We start from the raw sequence: 19,075 nt of genomic DNA, 5'->3' as shown, positions 1-19,075 counted from the left end.
GCACTTGTTGAATTTATTTTACAAAAGATATGTCTGTTCTGTTTCATACATGATAAAAATAATTATTTAACTTTAATCTTCCAGCCAGTTTACAGTTTTGCCTGCTGTTATGTTGCTGCATCACACATGTTCTATGTAGGCTCTTCCTTTATAAGCAAAATCTGAAAAAAATTTGCTGTTTTATTAGTTTTTTTTTTAAAGATATATTACTCATCTACTCTTTCATGCATGTTTTTTTAGTTCAGGATCAGGTTTACATTAAAATAAGAACAAATGTAATGGCAGGATTTTAGAATTTTTTTTTATGGAAAAAAAGATCGTCTGTCTGGTAGGAGCAGGTTTGATCCAGGTTCTATTCTTAGGCAGGCTCGAGTCTTTTGTTCCTAGACTGGTATGAAGTGTTCATCATGCCTCAGCTTGTTTATCCATTTTCCCAACAGTTTTTTTTTATCTCATCATTATTAAATTTTGACTGAGGAGTGTACAGCCTCTCTTGTCACTGATTGGATTTTTTAAATATTTTTTTAAATCCCTTTAGTTTTATCAGAAATTTATATCAGTGTGGAATCTAGATATACATACTTCTTTGTGAATGTTTCCCCTAAATTTTCTAATACTTTCCTCAATCGTTTCCCCTTACCCTCAACTTTTCTTCATCTCTCTGCATTCTCCAGCCTCAGTCTTATGAAGCGGTGGAGCCCTTGGACCTGGAGGAGTTCCTGATGTCACAGTTAAGAAGTGAAGACTTGGCTCTGATGCAGGAGCTGGGAGATTTCCCTGACGATGACCTGAAAGTGGAGCAGGTGGAGAAGGAGTGTCGAACAGTTCGACATTCTGTACCTGAAGAAGGGTGGGTCATAGGACAGCAAGTACCGAAGCAAGACTGTTTTGTTTTAGAAAGAACAGTGAATGAAGGAGAGAAGCTTGAAGACTAACAGTTTTTTCAGTCATTGCAAAAAGAAACTTGATGTGTTAAATCTTTTATTTTTAGTACTTTAAAACTTATTTCCTTATTATTTCAGTTTATTTAGAGCATTTATACTTCCACGGCTTAACTGTGAAATCTAGGTAAGATCTGGAAAGATAGTGAATGTTTTCACTAAAGTCTGTGTGTGTTTTGTTTTCTTTACCGCCACTTCTTAGAGGGGAATTGGATCCACATGTGAGAGACTGCCTTAAGAGTTATACCCAACCATGGCTTGTTGTCTCTAGAAGGTAAAGCCCTAAATTCTGCTACATTATGAACCTGCATCTTTTAAGCACATATTCTGCGCAGATGCACTGTATGATTTTGTTGGAAGTTTATATTGCTTTCAAAAGTATATTAAATGTGCAATTCAAATGAAGATATGTATGCTTTTTCCTGGTGTTTTACTTGTATGTATATAAAGGTGCCAAGGTGATGGCTGGAGCACGTATTCAGAACGAGTTGGCCTTCACAAAGTCCTTCAGAAGCAAGTCTTTGAGACGGATGTTCAGCCAGAAAACAAAGAAAAACCAGTAAGGATCACTGACATGCAAACACATTGTGGTGTTAAAGGCCTAAGTAATTTAAATCTTGATCAAGTGTTCGCTAAAAACCGCAAAGCTGACACTAATCCATGAAGAATTAATGCGAACTGCAACATTTCTATGACAGTTTAACCAGGGCTGATCAGACGTAATTATACAGAAATCTGCACTATTTACAGAACGAACACTCATAGTTTTAGTGAGCAAGCTCCTAACCCTTTAAGCCAAGGGGGGTGTGAATGTGTGTGGAGTATTTGCATTTAATACTCCAAACATTACGGCTCTCACCAAACTTCCAAACTTTGTACCAGGCATAGCAGGTCAGCTTTTGTATGTAATCAAGCACAATCACATGTATAAACCCAAATCCAGGATAATAACAATAACAGATTTATTTGTGCTGCAACACAATTGTAAAAAAAAAAAACACTGGGAGTACTTTTATAAAAGATCGAAAGATTATTGGAGAGGGAATTTAAAAACGTTGACATGCTGCTTGAATTGCTATATAAAGGTTATGCCTAAAGGCCCACCAGCAGTTACTCACAATACATTTTACACTAACATACTGCATATTTTCGACAATATTGTTAACATATTAATGCATCATCTGTTTCAAGTAAACAAAAAAAATCATATTTAATGTAATTTTAGTGTATATACATTAAAGAAAAGTCCATATTTTCTGACTTTTGTTAAATTTGTACCTATTTTATTGGCTCAAGTTTAGTTTTATTTAACCGTGTTTTTAAAGGAAATACATTCTGTGCTTCTAGTGGTCCATGAGGTTCATGTAGAAATAAAATCATATCAAATAAAATAAAAAGCTGTCACAGATCTGAGTCTTTATGACCTCCACAGGTGGTGTTAACCAAATTAGTTTCAAAATGTTAACCGCTGACATGTAAAACACTGCATGTGCAACCAACTGATAATTAACATGTACAAGAAGGCCACTGGCTATACTTTCAGTGGGAGTTTTTGCTTCAGTCTGCCCCTGTTATTACATTGGGCCAAGTTCCCGTCCTCTCTTGCTGCCCTTTCACTTGTTTTTCTATCTCACAGCGGCCAAATCCGCAGCTCCCAGAATTCAGGTTTCAGCCATCCAAGTCCGTCTCTCCCGTCCAATGCCAATCCTGTTCTCATCCAGTCTTACCAGCCCCCCTCTTTTGTTGTTCCCCCGCATGCCCATTCTGGTTAATCACCCCAAACCCAAAAAGGCCCCTTATTACCGCTGCGGGCTTCCCATCATCTCTGCCAGAGAGAGAGAGAGAGAGAGAGAGAGTCCCAAATGGAGAAAAACAGCTTCATTGTCCTTCAGCGCTTAATAACTATTGGATGGTCTAGCCTGCTTTAACCCCGGGATTGTGTTGTGGGGGTCTCTTTGAGCCACAACAGGGTGGATGCTCGGTCAGTCTTAGCCTATAGTGTGAGAGCTTGATGGATGATGGAATAGAAAGAGACAAGAGGAAAGGGTGACAGGAGGGAATGGGAGCAGTCAAGATATGCCATGCCTTCAAGCCGAGGCTGAAAAACTCCATATGGTGCCAGCACCAGTTATAGAAACCTCTTTATTTTTCCTAAAACAAATCAATTAATCACCTTACAAGGAGGCTATTGGTTATTTCTTTTTTTTTTCTAATATGGAAAAACTCTAACTTGGGATGAGTTTGTAAAATATGAGTTTAAAGGATTCTAACAACATGGCCCAATGCCGAGGTCTTGTCTTCTGATATTAAAGTTGTCTGATTTAAAGTCTCTGCACTAATAAAAAGCTTCATATACTAAAGAAAAATGTGTCCGAATAAATCTTAAGAAGGACCTGGAGCTGTTTTAGAATGCTTATTTACTATGAAAATTATACGTTTAGGAGCACTGACCAAGTCTTCTCTGTTATTTTATGTGAAAAAAATTGCAACCCCTTTTACTTTGTTTTTGCTAGGTCAAAAGAGTTTGATACATTGACTAAAACATAGATTTTATTTTGTCATGCTTTTATAGCACAGGGGCAACAAATTGGATCTCTAAAGCTAAAACATAACTGGGCTAGGTAATTGTATAAGAAAAAAAAGGAAACACAAGATCAAGTATTGCAGAAGTGGCTTGTACATACATGCTTTAAAATGATTAAAGTTCTTTTCTAGTGTAATCATTCACAGGATGCTTGCACTGTGTTTTCTGTGTTGAGTAAACCTCGTTCTAAAAACCTAAAATAACAAACATAATTGTTTCCAAGACAAAACAAGAAAGTCCAGCTCTGTTAAATAGCATGTAGTGCTTTATGTCAACTAGTGACAGAAGCAGGAAGACTTCACTTTTTACGTCTGCTTTGTTGATGGGAAGAGGTACTGTACAAGTAGAACTGGTTTTAAGAAAAGAGAAATTGTTTTTTTATTTTGAGGCTTTTTAAAATGAAAATGTTTCTTTTTTTTCATCGTTCTCTAAACTTTATTCTGTATCCCAGTTTGAACTTATGTTAATCAAGCCCAAACGTAAGATTCGTATAGCTGATTCATGAAATCCTTTTTTCTTTTGTCATTTTTGCCACAGGTCAAATCTCCAACTCTAGAGGGTTTGACTGATGACTCCGGTCGTACGCTGACCTCGTCTGATTTCAACTTGCGATGTTTGGCCCCAGACCAAAGGCTGGATGGGCTGATGGCCTTCAGCAGCCCAGAGGAGCTGGACCGCCTAAACCAGCAGGCGAGGAATGGAAACCGACACCCTGAGCTGTTCGCTCTCTATCCACCACCTGATGAGGTGAGATGCTGAGGGGACCGCGCAGTCATTGAGCTGTAAAAGTCATTACCACAGTACTTACTGTTGTTTCTAATTCTTATTTATGTTCAGTATTATTAAAAATCCTGAAGTTTTATTAAATACTGCATTTTTCCAACATTTTTATGAATCAACATTACATTTTGTACATTTTATTTATGACTTCATGTTTGATGGAAGCATTTAGTTTGCTAGTTGGTCATGCCATACTTAAAAATAAAAATGTTTAATTTCTTGGTTTATTCCATTTTTAAAAAACATAAATAAATTAAGGTGAATAACACTACCATTTATCTAAAAACTAGGAAAAATTACCAAATATTTTTGTTTAAAAATGAATACGTTCAAAATTTGCAAGTTACCTTTAATTTAAATATTTTTTTCACATTGTTTTGAACATTTGTTTTTTTGGTTCTTCATAGAAATAAATCAGAAATCTCTTTTGTGTTGCCGTCTTTAGGTTTTGACGCAGCGTTTCACACAGGTTGAGGTGTGAATCACTGCAACACAATTGGATGGATTTGCTGTAGTCAAATTGTTGTCAGATTTTTAGCCTAGCTTTAGTTATTGAACAAATACTTTTGCATTTAAAATGTGTTTGCACTTAACTTAGCAATTCCAAAATTATTATATTAGATCTAAAATGTAATTCTATATATCAAGCAGCCATCATTATGCTTGACGGGTGTCTGTGTCGGCATACTATTATGCTGCAACATGGAATAAATCTAAGCTCTTTTGCCATCTTTTTATTTGACAGAACATTTGGTGCTTTTGTGAGTTAATACTTCTTAATATTTAGGAAGAGTGACTATTTGATGGAATTTTACCTAAAGGCTCTAGATCAGCAAACTACCAGCATTTCAGTGTATCTGACTTGTTGATCTTCTTTTATTCAAATACATTTTGAAAGTATCATCTTACATTTTCTAAATTCTAATATAAACATTATGAGCTTAAGTGCCTTCCTGCATTTTGATTTCTGTGTCTTTCGGCACCTCCCTTTAGAGGTCACCGCACCAAGTCATCCGTCTCCATCTAATCCTATCCTCTTCATCCTCTTTGCTTACACTAACTATCCTCATGTCCTCCTTGACGACGACCACAAACCTCCTCTTTGTTCTTCCTTGAAGCCTTTTTCCTGGCAGCTCTAACCTCAGCATCCTTTAACCAACTTAATCACTGTCCGTCCTCTTTATGTGTCCAAACCATTTGAATCTGCTTCCCTGCATTCATCTCCAAAACATCTAACAAAAGCTGTTTTTCTGATCTTATCCATCCTCGTCACTCCCAAAAAGAAACTCCACATCTTCTGCTCTGCCCCCTGTCTCTTTTTTAGAGTCACTGTCTCTAAACTATCAACATGGCTGCTCTCACCACAGTCCTCTACACCGTTCCTTTCATTCTTGCTGACACTCTTTTGCAAAGCATCACACCTGAAACCGTCCTTTACCTATTCCAGCCTGTTTGTACTCTTCTTTATCATTTTTGCTTGATTATAATATAATGTAAGTCATTTACATTTTGCTGAAGTTCAGTTTTTGTTTTCGTAAAGACCAGGTGATCTGTGTGCCTTAACATGGCAATCTTCTTTGCTGTTGTTTTCCAGGAAGATTCTGTGGAAATCCGGCCTATCCCCGACTGTCCTAAAGAACACGTTGGAGAGCGTGTCTTGATCCGGTGCCAGAGTATCAAGTATGTCAATCATTTTCATTTCACTTCAATTTCTTTCCACATGTGTTGGCTGTTCTTTGCTGCACATAAATCAAAGTTTTTCTGTTGTCTTTAATAATGCAGTCATTTCTCATTTAAGCATTTTTTTGATAATTATTTTTTACAAGTTAAAAAAGGCTGTTAAGAGACTCTGAGTATTCAGACATTTGTTATTAATTGTTTTTTTATTTCCATTTTATTGTCTTTTTTTTCCTTTTATACAAATTCACAAACATAAACATTTTCTATTTAAATGTTATCTTTGCAGAACCCATGCAGCTGTCAATATCTGAGTTAAATTGATTAATCCTCTTTTTGTATTTGACAACTGTCTTACTATTTATTTCCTTACCTTTAAAATACCATACAGTTAGAACAGTAGATGTAAATTCCTGTTTTTTTTATGTAAATTATGTATTTATTTGATTTTCTTTCTGGACTTCTCAGGTTTGAAATTGAAATTGAGCCCATATTTGCAACCATGGCCCTATATGACCTGAAAGAAAAGAAAAAGGTAAAAAACAAAATGCTGTCATCTATTGAATTGAATATTTATTTTATTGTAAATTTAATGTTGAGTGATGACTTCATTTGTTTGTCAGATATAGAGCATAATATACATCATAACCATGCAGTAATGTGAATTAAATTGTGTCTTTTTGTCATTAGTATCTCAGATAAAATAAAAATGATCTTTTTGGCTAGATGTAAAGTACTAATGTCATATTGGTGGAATATTGTTTATTTGTTGCTTAAAGAAATTAAATGTGAGCTTTTTGACACTTTTCCCAGTATAGTGGTTAGTGATTTTGTATGACTGGTTATCATGATGCTTCAGTGTGGTTGTGCTTCTTTAGACATAATGAGGGACCAGCTTAATCTTCAAGTCTGTTTTAATATCATCATCCTTTCATATTTCTCCGTCTCTAAGGATTGTCGTGTGGGGTTCTGGTACTTTTTAAAATGAGCAGGGTTTTACCCTTCAGCTTCTCTGAGCTGCCGCTGTTTGTCTGTACTCTGTGGATTTATACAGCTGGGTGGATTTCATTTTCTGAGTAAAAGGACTGGAAAGATTAAGTGCAGAGAGCTATATCAGATCAGGTTTTATCTGCTGGGGTTGCCCCCCACCGTCAGCCCGGCCTTCATGTTTTCAAGCTTGTTAGAGAGACTAATGGCTCTAAGATACTCTCCTGGGTAGGAGAGGATAGATTTACCTTTCCTTGTGTGAGCGTTCCTCTCTCAGATGCTGCATCTCAGGGACTTTTTTGTTTTAAATGTTTTAAATTCAAGTTTTTGTCTACCAATGTGGCCTTGTTATGATGGTATGTGCATATAAACTGGTCAGGGTTTTAGACTGAGCATGAAACCCTCTTTTACTGTAGAAATGAATGTTATTTATCATACTTTGCATAACTTTGTGATTGTTGGTGTGTGGGATTGGCTGCAATGCAGTCGTTTGACAAGAGATTTATCAGAGACTTAGCAGTGTTTGTCCAGATTGACTCTGTTTTAAAGGATGTGTTTTACAAGAATTTTATCTTTACAAACTATTTTGAACAAAGTAGTCTACAGTGGAGAATTTAAAGATTCTGTCAGCACCAAGTGTTCATCCTATTTTCAGTTGTGACTCCTACATTCTTACTGTTTGAAACAAACCGATGTGGTGAAGGATCTGATCTCTTTTGACACTAAATACCCTTTATTTAAAATGTGGAATCAGAAGTTGACACATACTTTGTTGTATGAGTTTATTCACTCCAACTGTTGACATTACAGTAAAATGAATTAAAGGGGTGTACCTTTCTACTATTTTAAACACATTTCAAAGTCAGTTACCCTGAGCAAATTTACGTTAAACTTACCATCACCTTATCGGAACAAATGCTAATGATTTAAAGACTCACTCCGATTGTTTTTTGATTTGTTTGAAAAGTGTTTTCATTAGTTTTTTTAATTATAATTATGCTGTTTTTTTAAGTGAAAAACAAACAACTTGTGTCCTTTTCTAAGACGTAGTTTCTGCAAAGCGGCAGGAGTTCATTAGAAATTTGCCTCTGAGTTGTGCGCGGTACTGTGTACTGTGTTTAAGAAAGCATGCGCTCATTTCCCATGATCCTTTACCTCACACTCTCTCCTGGTAGCGTAGAGCCCCTCACAACCCCAACCTAACATTAGTGGTGCAACAAAAATGTTCATCAATATTGGAGATATCCAGCTGTACAGTTTAAGCAACATGCCTGCTCAGATGAGGAAAACAAAGACATTTATGAATTGAGTTATCCTCAAGTGGATGCATTAGAATGGAGTGGAACATGTTTCTATGCAACAAATATGATCTTTTTCAAACAGCATTTTTTTTCATCTGCTTTTGATTCACAATGATTTGAATAAATACATAGAAATTACATTTTTAGCTTAATTTTCTTAATATATGTCTTTCATTATAAGAAGAACATGTTAAAAACACCAAAAATTTTAATTGCAGTTGATTTTTAATTTAACATTTGAGACAAAGTCTGTTAGAAAATGTCTTTTGAGATGGAAGTCCAGCAGTACATGGAGTCACGTGACTAACAGCTGGTCCAGCCATATCAGGACATTGGGCTGCATTTCTCGCTTTTTGTCATTTCTGTGAGAAAAAGTGCACTGAGCAGCTGACATTGCAGGACCTGCATAAATTCACATCATATCCGTCTCACTGATTGTTTTCCTGTCTGACTCCCTTTGTCTTTTGATAGAAAGTACTGTTGGTGACATTTACAGGAAGGTCTCTTTTCTTTTTTTGTAGATATCAGAGAACTTCTACTGTGATCTCAACTCTGAACAGTTCAAACACTTCTTAAAGCCTCACACGCCTCATGTGGATGTGTCTACGCTGGCCAAATCTGCCATCTTCTCCATCACCTACCCTTCTCCAGATATATTTCTGGTCGTCAAGGTAGCATTTCCATCAAAAGGATTACAAAACATTCATAAAGAAAAATTACCAATGCTTTAATCTATTATGCTGTGTATATTTGGTAGCAAGTTATTGATTTTTGGGATGCTAGAATGTGCTTTTCCTCTCTTGCAGATTGAAAAGGTTCTTCAACAGGGAGAGATCAGTGACTGTGCCGACCCCTACATGACACTGAAGGAAAGCGAATCAAAGGTAGTGTGTTACAGACATGTTTTAAACCTCAACTTTAAAGATAAATGTAGATACTCGCACATTTTTTTTAAGTTGATCAAATCAAATCTGGAATTTGTTTTTTTCAGAACAAAGACAAAATTGAAAAACTCCGAAACCAGGCGGAAGCTTTCTGCCAGAGACTGGGTCGATACCGGATGCCTTTTGCTTGGGCAACAGTGAATATCATGGACGTCATAAATTCTGCTATATACGTCCCAGAGTTGGACAGCACCAAAGGAGGTGTGTGTGTATTGTGGATTTGTCCTTGTTTAGCTTAAGATCAACACTTAGGAACTCTTAGAAATGAGTCTTCTGTGTATTTGTAGCACTTGAAACAGAAATATGGAATTTATGTATTCATACAATCAAATGCAAAATTGCTTTACCTTGATTGAAAAAAAGAGAAAAATAACCTTTGAATAGTTTTTTATTGAAGCAGCTGTCATGGCTTATGAAAGAACATTATTCTGCACTTTTGCATTTTTGTTGATTTAGGAAACCTAGTGCATAGTTAATGAAATACAAACATCTATATCATGACTTTAACTTGTATTCCATCAATTTCCTTACATTTTTTACTTACTTGTGACCTTTTTGTCTGTTAATTTCAAGGTAAATCCAGCAGCATTGACCGGAAACTTCAGCTTCCCCGGAGGAACTCGGAGCGTTACACTTGCATTGAAGAGCAGTTTTGTCAAGTCGGAGGCTTCAAACCTGCCTCCATCACTATCAGCACCATCTTCAAACAGGTCTGACCACCACCTCCTCAAAGGACGCTGAAAATCATTCTACAGAGATAAAACACATTGTGGTTGCTTACAATCGTAGTTATTACCTTGCAAAGATTAAAATGCATCAAATTCTTGTCATGTTTCTACCTTCATGCTTTTTTTTCACCCAGTTGCTCAAATGTCAATAAAAAATCCTGTTTTTCTCTTTGGATCAGGAGGGGGATCGTCTCAGCGATGAGGATTTGCTAAAGTTTCTTTCTGACATTAAGAAAACATCGAGAATCAAGACGATACCAGGTTAAACATTTTACATTTATTTAAGTTTTTCTTTTTTCTAGTTTTATAATATCATTGTGCTGCATTGTGCAAGTTTGTGAATAAGCCTGGGACAATAGCCAAACTAGTATTTTATCATGCATCTTGATCAACAATTGTTAAAGAGGTGGAGGAAAGGTGAGGTCACTCAACCTTTTAACCCTGTATTTGACCTCTCTAGTCAGTGCCATCTTTCCAAATTATATTGGATCCAAACTCCTGGCTTTTGTTCAAAAATAATAAAATGTACAGGAAAAACAAGCTTGTCTACTAAGGAGTCAATCAAAAGAGCATGCCTAACCCCCCCACACACAATTGTGCAATGTTTTTATGAAAGAATAAAATGATGCTACAGTTCACTATAATTGTATTTAATATATTCTTTAAAAGCATTGAGTTGACTGTGAATAGGGACTGACATACCTGATGACTTGATATCCAGCCAAGAGAATGATGACTAAAGAGCTCAAAAACAGCTCCAATCAATAGGTCACAAAACCAATTGATCTCTTTTACATTCATTGACCTGAGTCTGGAAATCAGAGTCGCTGCTTGGCGTTTCTGCTGAGCCATTCTGCCAGCTGATGCTTTAAAAGTGCTATTGATCTTCTCATCTACCTATAGCAAAACAGCACATTTGCCTGAAATGTAGATCTTTTCCCTCATTAGTTTGTTCCTGTTTGTGTATTGACTTTTTGGACAGTGTGTTCAGTGTCAGGATATTATATCCCTCAACTAAAACTTCAATTTTGATCTATGTTGTCTTTTTAAGGTACGATAAAGCTGGACATAGCTCCGGTCAACGACATGCCACAGGCTTGTTTGTCCCCCGAGCTGATCCCTCTCAAACCTCTGGCTGAGAAAAACATTCGGCCAGTGAAGGAGGTGCTGGAATTCCCCTCCAATGAAGTCTACGTCCCTCACAACATTTACAGGTGACTTTCTGTATTTACCTCTTACAAGTCCTGGGCCTTTCTGAGTGTTTTGTTCTACATTACAATTTACTTTAATAATTTACCTTTACTTTACTTGATATCCTTTTCTTTAATACAATCCCACCTTTTTTCTTTTAAACATATTTCTTCATTATAATACATAATAATTGCGCAATTAACCTGAAACTATACAAAAACATAATTCAGAGTGGCAAAATGTAGTCATTTTTGGACCACAAATTCACGAAAATTGAGAACATACAATTATTTTATTGTAAAAACAATGAGTAGATACTTATTTCTACACATTCTGCTGGGCCTACGTAGGCTACGAACGCACTTGCAGAAGTGCAAAGTAAAACTAAAGTTACTTGACGCTCCTGCTCACCGAAGTTACAATAGGGGTGAAAAAACACGTTTGTCTTTATTTGAATTCCTTGGATCCTTATTATCAACCACATCAGCACCATAAACAAGGACAGTGGGGCCTTGTGTTGCTTGTAAAGTAAAAGTATACAGATTCATGTTTCATTACTCTTGCTATTTTACTTTAAACCTGTTTTGAATAAAAACTTTATTAATGGCAGGTTGGCATCATTGCTATGTCACTGAAAGCAAAAACCCTGAATGAATGTAGTTTTTCCTTGTCTCATAAAGATATCTATTTTTAAATGATATTTTTATAAGTGTAGACAAAGAAAATTGAAACAATTTACCCAAGAAACTGATGGCAGAAAAACACATTATGAGGTTTAGTTGGTGTCACAGCACAATGTTTGTTTTAGGTTAAAAACTGAAATTACATTTTAGTTTTGCAACTTAAATATTTTAGATATTAACTCAGTTGACCTGGAAAACTACAAAGCATTATAGTCTAGTTAAGTAAAGCCTGTGTTGTAGTTTGTTAAAGCATCTAAGTGAAAGTTTGGATGTCTTCCAGGCTTGTAAACAGATTTTGTTTTACAAAACCCACAGAATTCCTCTTTCAAAGTAAAAGCTTTGATTTAGCTGTTTCCTCACTGGTAGATGTGACTGTTAAGACACTGCCCTCTGGTGACGTTTGTTGGAACTGTTTTGTTCACATTTTCTTTCATCTGTACATTACGCTTGTATGTAAACTACTAAAACTCTCCCTGGGGTATCTTCTCTTTGTGGTGTGTGTAGGAATTTGTTGTACGTCTATCCCCTGAGGCTGAACTTTGTCAGCAGACTTACATCATCCAAAAACATCACCATTAAAATCCAGTTTATGAGTGGTGAAGATCCAAGCTCTGCCCTTTCAGTAAGTTTTTTTTGTCTCTTTTTAAAGTAGTCATTCCAGTTAAGCTGGTATGTTTAAAATATTTTTCTGCCTTGTTTTTACACTACTTTCTTACAATATGTGAGCTCTTGATACAGTCATTTTCAGGTATTTCCCACATCTGAGCAGCTTGAGTGACACCAGTCTAAATAAAGGTGTTAAAGGTTGATCTTATCTTTTTTAATTCTTTGTTTGTGTGACTTTTCTTTTAGGTATTTTTCGGGAAATCCAGCGGCCCTGAGTTTTTAAAAGAAGTATATACTCCGATTACCTACCATAACAAGCAAGTACACACTCTTTTAAAACCAATTTTGTTGTGAAGTGTTGCCATTTTAGGTCATCAAACCACTTGAGAGTTTTTATTTCAATATTTTGCAACTTCAGATTTCCTTTTTGATTTATTTACCCAGATTTTATCTGGTTAAATTTAAATACTGGACTTGACTTATCGACTATAAACCTATTTTGAAATCCTCTTTTAGTTTCTGAAATATTTTTGTTGGATCAAACTTCTACAAATGTGACTAATAATTAAGAAATTGGGAGAAAAAATACAATATTTTTAAGAATGCAAATATTTCTTTGGTCCTATTGTGGTCTTTGGTTTTTGGTCTTCTTTCTTTAAAAGTCCAGTTGCTTACATTTTAATTGTCTTGTTTGGTCTTTAAAAAATATTTATAATTTCTTTTTTCATGTTTCTTTTTTTGGATTCTATGCATTTATTGTTTCTTTACAACCCCTCAGATCCCCTGACTTCTATGAAGAGGTAAAGCTTTCTCTTCCGGCCCGTTTGACGGAGAGACATCACCTGCTGTTTACTTTCTATCACATCAGCTGCCAGCAGAAACAGAACCAGAGCGGCAGCTGTGAAACACTTATTGGATTCTCGGTAAGGTTTTGTCTCTTTTTTTTCTTTGATAAATATTTTGTTTTTGACTTTGCTGACAAGTTGAATCTTTTTTTTTGGCTCCAATACAGTGGCTACCCATGTTGAACAGCGACCGGCTGCAGACCGGTCAGTTCTGTCTACCCATCATTTTGGAACGACTTCCTATCAATTACTCACTGCACCCCCCAGAGGTACACACATCAGCATCTACACATCTTGTTTACACAAGAGCATTGCATTGTTTAGATGTGCATCCCAGCTTTGCATTGCAATCGAAAGCTCAAACTGCTGAATTTGCAGCCTAACTTTGAGGAGTTTGCACATTCGTCTTGTATTTTGTTTTTTCTTCTTTATTCATTTTTTCCCCACAGAGTAAAAATAAAGTTTGGAAATAATGTGTTTTTTTTTCCTTGTAGAAACTTCCTCCTCAGGTTCCTCCAGTCAAATGGATGGAGGGTCACAAAGGCCTTTTTAACCTAGAGGTGCAGGCTGTCTCCTCTGTACACACTCAAGTAAGTAAAAGATGAAAACTGACTCAAATTTCCTGTCTTTCTGCAGGCATTTAAACAAGCATTACATCCACTATCCTGAATTCATAACTTCTTAATTTCTTGTTCATCTGTGCTCTTAGTTGAGTTTTCTCTACACTGCACTGTAACAAAGCATCTGTTTGCACTAGGACAACCACCTAGAGCGATTCTTTACCCTCTGCCACGCACTGGAGGGAGGAGCCGTGTTCCCTCTGCGGGTCAAGGAGGAGAAGATTCCAGAGAACAAGCTGGAGCATGAACTGAAGCTCAGCATCATATCACTGTCATCCTCCAGCTTGGAGCCCCTGGTCCTCTTCCTCCATCGAGTTCTGGATAAACTTTTTACTCTCATCATGCAGCCCATGGTAATCGCTGGCCAAACTGGTGAGGAATTATTCACTTTTTTTTATATTTTAGCTAAAGTTTGAAGTTTTTGTCAAATATTTTTACTTTTTTCTAACATTTTATCTGTAATTTTTTTCTCTTCTGCAGCAAATTTTGCCCAGATAGCATTTGAGTCGGTGGTATCCATTGTCAACAGTCTGCATAACAGTCCAGAGCTCGTCAAGGACCAGCAGGGGAGGAATAGCCTCTTGGCAACCTACCTGTACTGGGTTTTTTGTCTGCCGGATCCCCCCCAAAACATGCAGAGTGCAGGTGCTAGCATAATCCTTTTCAAATAGAGCTATGTCGTCATTTTAAGAATTGCTGTGTAATCTTTTCCTTTGTGAACTTGAGTTCAGGTTCAGGTATGGTGACTTCTGCAGCAGAGAGCCGTTACAGCACCATGGGTCGTGCCACCGCCGCCACTGTTGGCAGTATGCTTCTGCAGTCCAGGGTCCGCAGCAGCAGCAACCCTGACATCCCAGGTCCTCACAACTCTGCTGAAGACGCCGAGGTTAAAAACATTCTTTCATCCAAGGTACGAATGAGATCTTTTGAAGAAATCTTTGAAGGAAAATATTTACTCAAATTTTTACTTAGGAATAAAATGTACCTTTTGATACAGAACCTTATCACAGTTCAGTGGGTTTTGTAATAGTCCACAAGCCATTAGTGAGTGCATCTGTATAATTCTATGGGTTTAATCTTCTTATGTAAAGGGCCACAACATCCCAGGAAGCCGCATGTCCACCTATGGGGATATAAACAACCATCAGAATCCTACAGGAAGCACCAGGCCCTCCAACAGAAAGGTTTGTCTTCCTTCAATATTCAGTCACTTTGAATTTTTTTGAAATGTAACTTATATATGTGCAATTATTGCTCTTATTTCCTGGAGAATTGTTGCTTAATTGAGGGAGACATTAATGCAAAAAAGTCTTATTTTACTTTGCAAATACATTTTCTCTAATCATGCTATGTTTTAGCTTTGGATGTTTTTTAAATCACAATTAACTAATATGGGTAAGTCATTAACTGCTGAATAAACTGTTTTGGTATAGTCCTAAAAATTTTGTAACCAGAAATTTCAGATGATTATAATAAAAGAGGATTCACGTTAAATTCTGTTGTAGTTTGATTTAAATTACTTTTATCTAGTTTATGTTGAGAAAAAAAAAACGTTTTTTAGCTTTTTAATGTGTATCCAATTTACCACTGTATAGTTGTCTTGTTTTTCTTTCTGATGCTTTGTATTTTAAAATTTAAAAAACACTGTTGGATAGTAACATGCAGATTGTCATGGTATAAAGAACATAGTTTTGACCTGAATATGTCATTAGGATGTTCATGTTTTTTGTTGTTTTTTTCGTTAAACAAAGCAAAAATCTCTTTTTGGCCACTGATAATCATGGTTGATGTTACAAAGGTTGAGCATAGAATTGTGGCAGATTTTTTTATTATTTTATTTTAAGTAACCATTTATTATAGGATTTATTTTTTAGTGCTTGCTTGAGTTTATCATTGATGTAATCATAATTATGTTTATATAATTGGTGGAGCTGTTGTTTCCTGTTTAAGAGTCGTTTCCTTTTTACTGGTACATTTCGGTTTTAGTGTTTTCTTTAATTATATTTATCTTTAAAATTACTTGTTTGTTTCCAAAACGTATGAAATGTTTTAAGCATTTATGTGTTCTCGTACTACAAACTTCATTTTTTGACCCTCAATTACCACTGTTAACCACAAGGGGGAAGTCTGACACTGAAAACACTGGTGGTCGGTCTGCTTTCAGTCAAGTGAATAATGATACCAGTGAGCATGTTCTTTATTCAGTCAGACATTCTTTATTTTTCCTGCTCTCATTCCAGTGTCTGTGTTTCTTTTCTTGCAGCAGTTTCATGAGGAGCTGGCTCTACAGATGGTGGTCAGCACTGGAGTCTGCAAAGAGAATGCTTACAAATACGCCTGGTTCTTCTTTGAGCTTCTGGTGTGTGTTATGTGTGATGGGCTTACATGTTATTTATGTCAAATATTATTAGTACTATTAATGTAATCTTGGTTTCAATAGATTTTTCTTAGAGATACTCTGTGATAAGACAAAAGAGTTGGTGGCAAATGCCTAAATATTTGGAATTAAGGATACATTTTGAGCATTTTAAAAAAGTAAACATATCTTTTAGATATAGATATAGTACAAATATATAAACACTGGAAGTTTTATCCTTTTATTTTTTATATTGATTTTAGTAGTGTCATATCTTTATGAGATCATTCCGCTCCCCTTTCATGTATTGTGTAATAGTACTTTATTTCCCACCTTTAATATTTCTTCTTTGTTTCATGTTTGTTGTTGTAATCAGGTGAAAAGCATGGCTCAGCATGTGTGCCAGATGGAGAAGCACAGTGTTCCTCGAAGAAGCCGCTTCTCTGACCGATTTAAAGATGACATAACCACCATTGTGTCTGTGGTGACCGCCGAGATCTGCACCATCCTCGTCAAGCAGCACAAGGTAAAACGATTTGCGCAAAAAAAATTAAAATCAGTAATCTAATGCAGAAACTGTTCAAAAACAAAAACACACCTACCTCATAATACTACCTTTAAATAGATTTTATATTCTGACAAATTAAAAAATATAGCTGCTCTATATACTTTGGTGTTTCTGTGCATCTGTGTTTAGTAATCTGATTTAAAAAAGAAGAAGAAACTTAAAAATCATTGTTTAATAAAGATGTCTACTGCTACAAAGTTACCAGATTTGATCTAAAATTCTTAACATTTATTGAAAACACCAAAGAATAATCAAAAATGATTAAACCTATTACCATCGTTAAACTCATCTTAATTGTAATTCACCTGGAAAAGGTGAAAATCTGCCCATCTTGTCTCCTGGATCAGAGATAATCAGTCCCTGCTGGGCTGTACATGTTGTCTGTGTGGCCACCACACACAGGCTATTGGAGGTGCTAATTATATTTGCCTCTCTGGTATCAAAAGATCAGCTCTCCCAGCTAGATGTCCAGCAAGATTTGCTCAGTGCAGCCCTGATCCTCTGATTGTTGTTTGTTGACTGTTGTTTCAGGAAGTAGAGCAAGCAGAGAAAGTCAACATCAGTTTGGCTTTCTTCCTTTACGACCTGATGTCTCTCATGGACAGAGGATTTGTCTTCCAGCTGGTGAAAAACTACTGCAATCAGGTAGAATTGCTGTAATACATGCAAAGTAAATTCATTTAAGTCTAAAAATAATAAAAAAAAAACTCTTTGGACAACTTAACTAGAGCTCAAACATGCATTTAGGCTATATTTTTAGGCAAAGCTTGTATTATAATTCATTCATTGAATACAGTTTTTAATGTAATCTTTGATTCTGTTTTAGATGTCAGCAAAAAGTGTTTCAATGCCAACTTTGATTAGCATGCGTCTGGAGTTCCTGCGAATCCTTTGCAGTCATGAGCACTACCTCAACCTCAGCGTCTTCTTCAGCAGCCCCGCATCTGCTCCTGTCTCTCCATCCCCATCCATCTCGTCCCAGGTTTGCACATTCTCTAGCCAAAATCTGTTTACGTACTCCAAGAAAACTATCTTTTTGTTTTCAGATTTTGAATCTTTCCTATATAGTAGACAGTAGTAGAAAAATATGTTGTATAATTTGCATGTACTAGTTGTGTTCAGCTACCTGATTAGTGTCAAGTTTACCGAAAGTTTTGATGATAAACTATTTACTGTACCAATTACTGTAGAAGTGATTGACTTGCTTTGAGATAAAATGACAGATTTGGCTTGAATTCATCCAGAGAAAGTTTTTTTTGCCCCTATGGCTGTCACCATTTTGGCTGAAACCAAGGCCTGGCCTTTCAGGGAATGGAGGCAGCCAATATAAACGAGCCTGACAGTTAGTACACACCCACTAAGGTTGCATCTAAGTGAATCATTGGGTGTTGACCATTAAATTAAAAAAGAAAAACACTGTTAATAATTTCTTGTAAACTTTGAGTGTTTTACATTGCAGTAAATGGGGATGACTTTGCTAATGGAACAACTTTTTGAATTTTTTATTTTTTTTGCTTATACTAAACTGGAAGTGAGGGGTGTTTATTTGAACAGCTCAAAAACAAAAGACTAAAAAACCTCAAATATGCCTCTTTTTTGAGCATCTTTACATCTATTACAGTAGAAAATAATGATTTTGTTTTCATTCATGAAACATTTTTCAGCATTCAGTTTAAAACCATCATTGAATTCTTCTGCCTGTGATACTGCATTGAATATCATTCTTTTGTGTCCTTCTTTTTCCAGAGTTCTGGTTCTTGTAGTTTCCAGGAACAGCAGCGGATCTTAGCACTTTTTGATCTCTCTTATGAGTTCAAGCAGCAACATTACCTCACCGGTCTGCTGCTAACAGAACTTTCTGAGGCGCTAGGCATGGAGTCAGACGGGTATGGAAGTACACATACTGCCAAACTGTTGCCATTTATCTGCTATTAACGTGTCTTGGAAGACTATCTTGACTCTTTTTAATTAAAACAAGTCTTTCTCACAAAAAAGTCCAGCTTTGAAGATGTGTCTATATTTGCAGGGGAAAGGTCCAAAGAAAGGCTATTAATGCAATCAACAGCCTGCTTTGTTGCCACGATCTGGACATTCGCTGTGAAAAACCTGAGATCAGAGCCAAAGTGGCTGCTCTCTACCTCCCCCTGGTGGGGATTATTATAGAAGCCACCAGCAACCTGGATTTCACAGGTACTTTGAATTACTAGACACACACATATGACCAGTTCATTCCAGAGCATACACATTACATGTGAAAATAACAC

General features: G+C 36.2%; 1 protein-coding gene across 2 annotated transcripts in view; it reads left to right on the top strand.

Moving 5' to 3' along the window:
- Positions 1-19,075, top strand: part of dock8 (dedicator of cytokinesis 8) — a 51,607-nt gene that overhangs the window by 13,533 nt on the left and 18,999 nt on the right. For both annotated transcript variants that reach the window (XM_024275378.2, XM_024275379.2), the window contains 27 exons: positions 675-850; positions 1,144-1,215; positions 1,392-1,500; positions 4,063-4,272; positions 5,900-5,985; positions 6,451-6,517; positions 8,792-8,941; positions 9,077-9,154; positions 9,262-9,415; positions 9,788-9,924; positions 10,122-10,203; positions 10,994-11,156; positions 12,321-12,438; positions 12,669-12,739; positions 13,201-13,345; positions 13,435-13,536; positions 13,762-13,857; positions 14,025-14,259; positions 14,368-14,532; positions 14,619-14,797; positions 14,979-15,071; positions 16,151-16,246; positions 16,620-16,769; positions 17,343-17,456; positions 17,638-17,793; positions 18,558-18,697; positions 18,838-19,001. In XM_024275378.2, coding sequence (XP_024131146.1) covers positions 675-850; positions 1,144-1,215; positions 1,392-1,500; positions 4,063-4,272; positions 5,900-5,985; positions 6,451-6,517; positions 8,792-8,941; positions 9,077-9,154; positions 9,262-9,415; positions 9,788-9,924; positions 10,122-10,203; positions 10,994-11,156; positions 12,321-12,438; positions 12,669-12,739; positions 13,201-13,345; positions 13,435-13,536; positions 13,762-13,857; positions 14,025-14,259; positions 14,368-14,532; positions 14,619-14,797; positions 14,979-15,071; positions 16,151-16,246; positions 16,620-16,769; positions 17,343-17,456; positions 17,638-17,793; positions 18,558-18,697; positions 18,838-19,001 — 3,508 coding nt within the window. The remainder of the gene's footprint in view (positions 1-674; positions 851-1,143; positions 1,216-1,391; positions 1,501-4,062; positions 4,273-5,899; positions 5,986-6,450; positions 6,518-8,791; positions 8,942-9,076; positions 9,155-9,261; positions 9,416-9,787; positions 9,925-10,121; positions 10,204-10,993; positions 11,157-12,320; positions 12,439-12,668; positions 12,740-13,200; positions 13,346-13,434; positions 13,537-13,761; positions 13,858-14,024; positions 14,260-14,367; positions 14,533-14,618; positions 14,798-14,978; positions 15,072-16,150; positions 16,247-16,619; positions 16,770-17,342; positions 17,457-17,637; positions 17,794-18,557; positions 18,698-18,837; positions 19,002-19,075) is intronic.

The sequence above is a fragment of the Oryzias melastigma genome, linkage group LG9 (assembly GCF_002922805.2).
Source record: "Oryzias melastigma strain HK-1 linkage group LG9, ASM292280v2, whole genome shotgun sequence".
Classification (NCBI taxonomy): domain Eukaryota; kingdom Metazoa; phylum Chordata; class Actinopteri; order Beloniformes; family Adrianichthyidae; genus Oryzias; species Oryzias melastigma.
The sequence above is the reverse complement of the archived record's forward strand: the minus strand, read 5'-3'. Positions and strand labels throughout refer to the sequence as shown.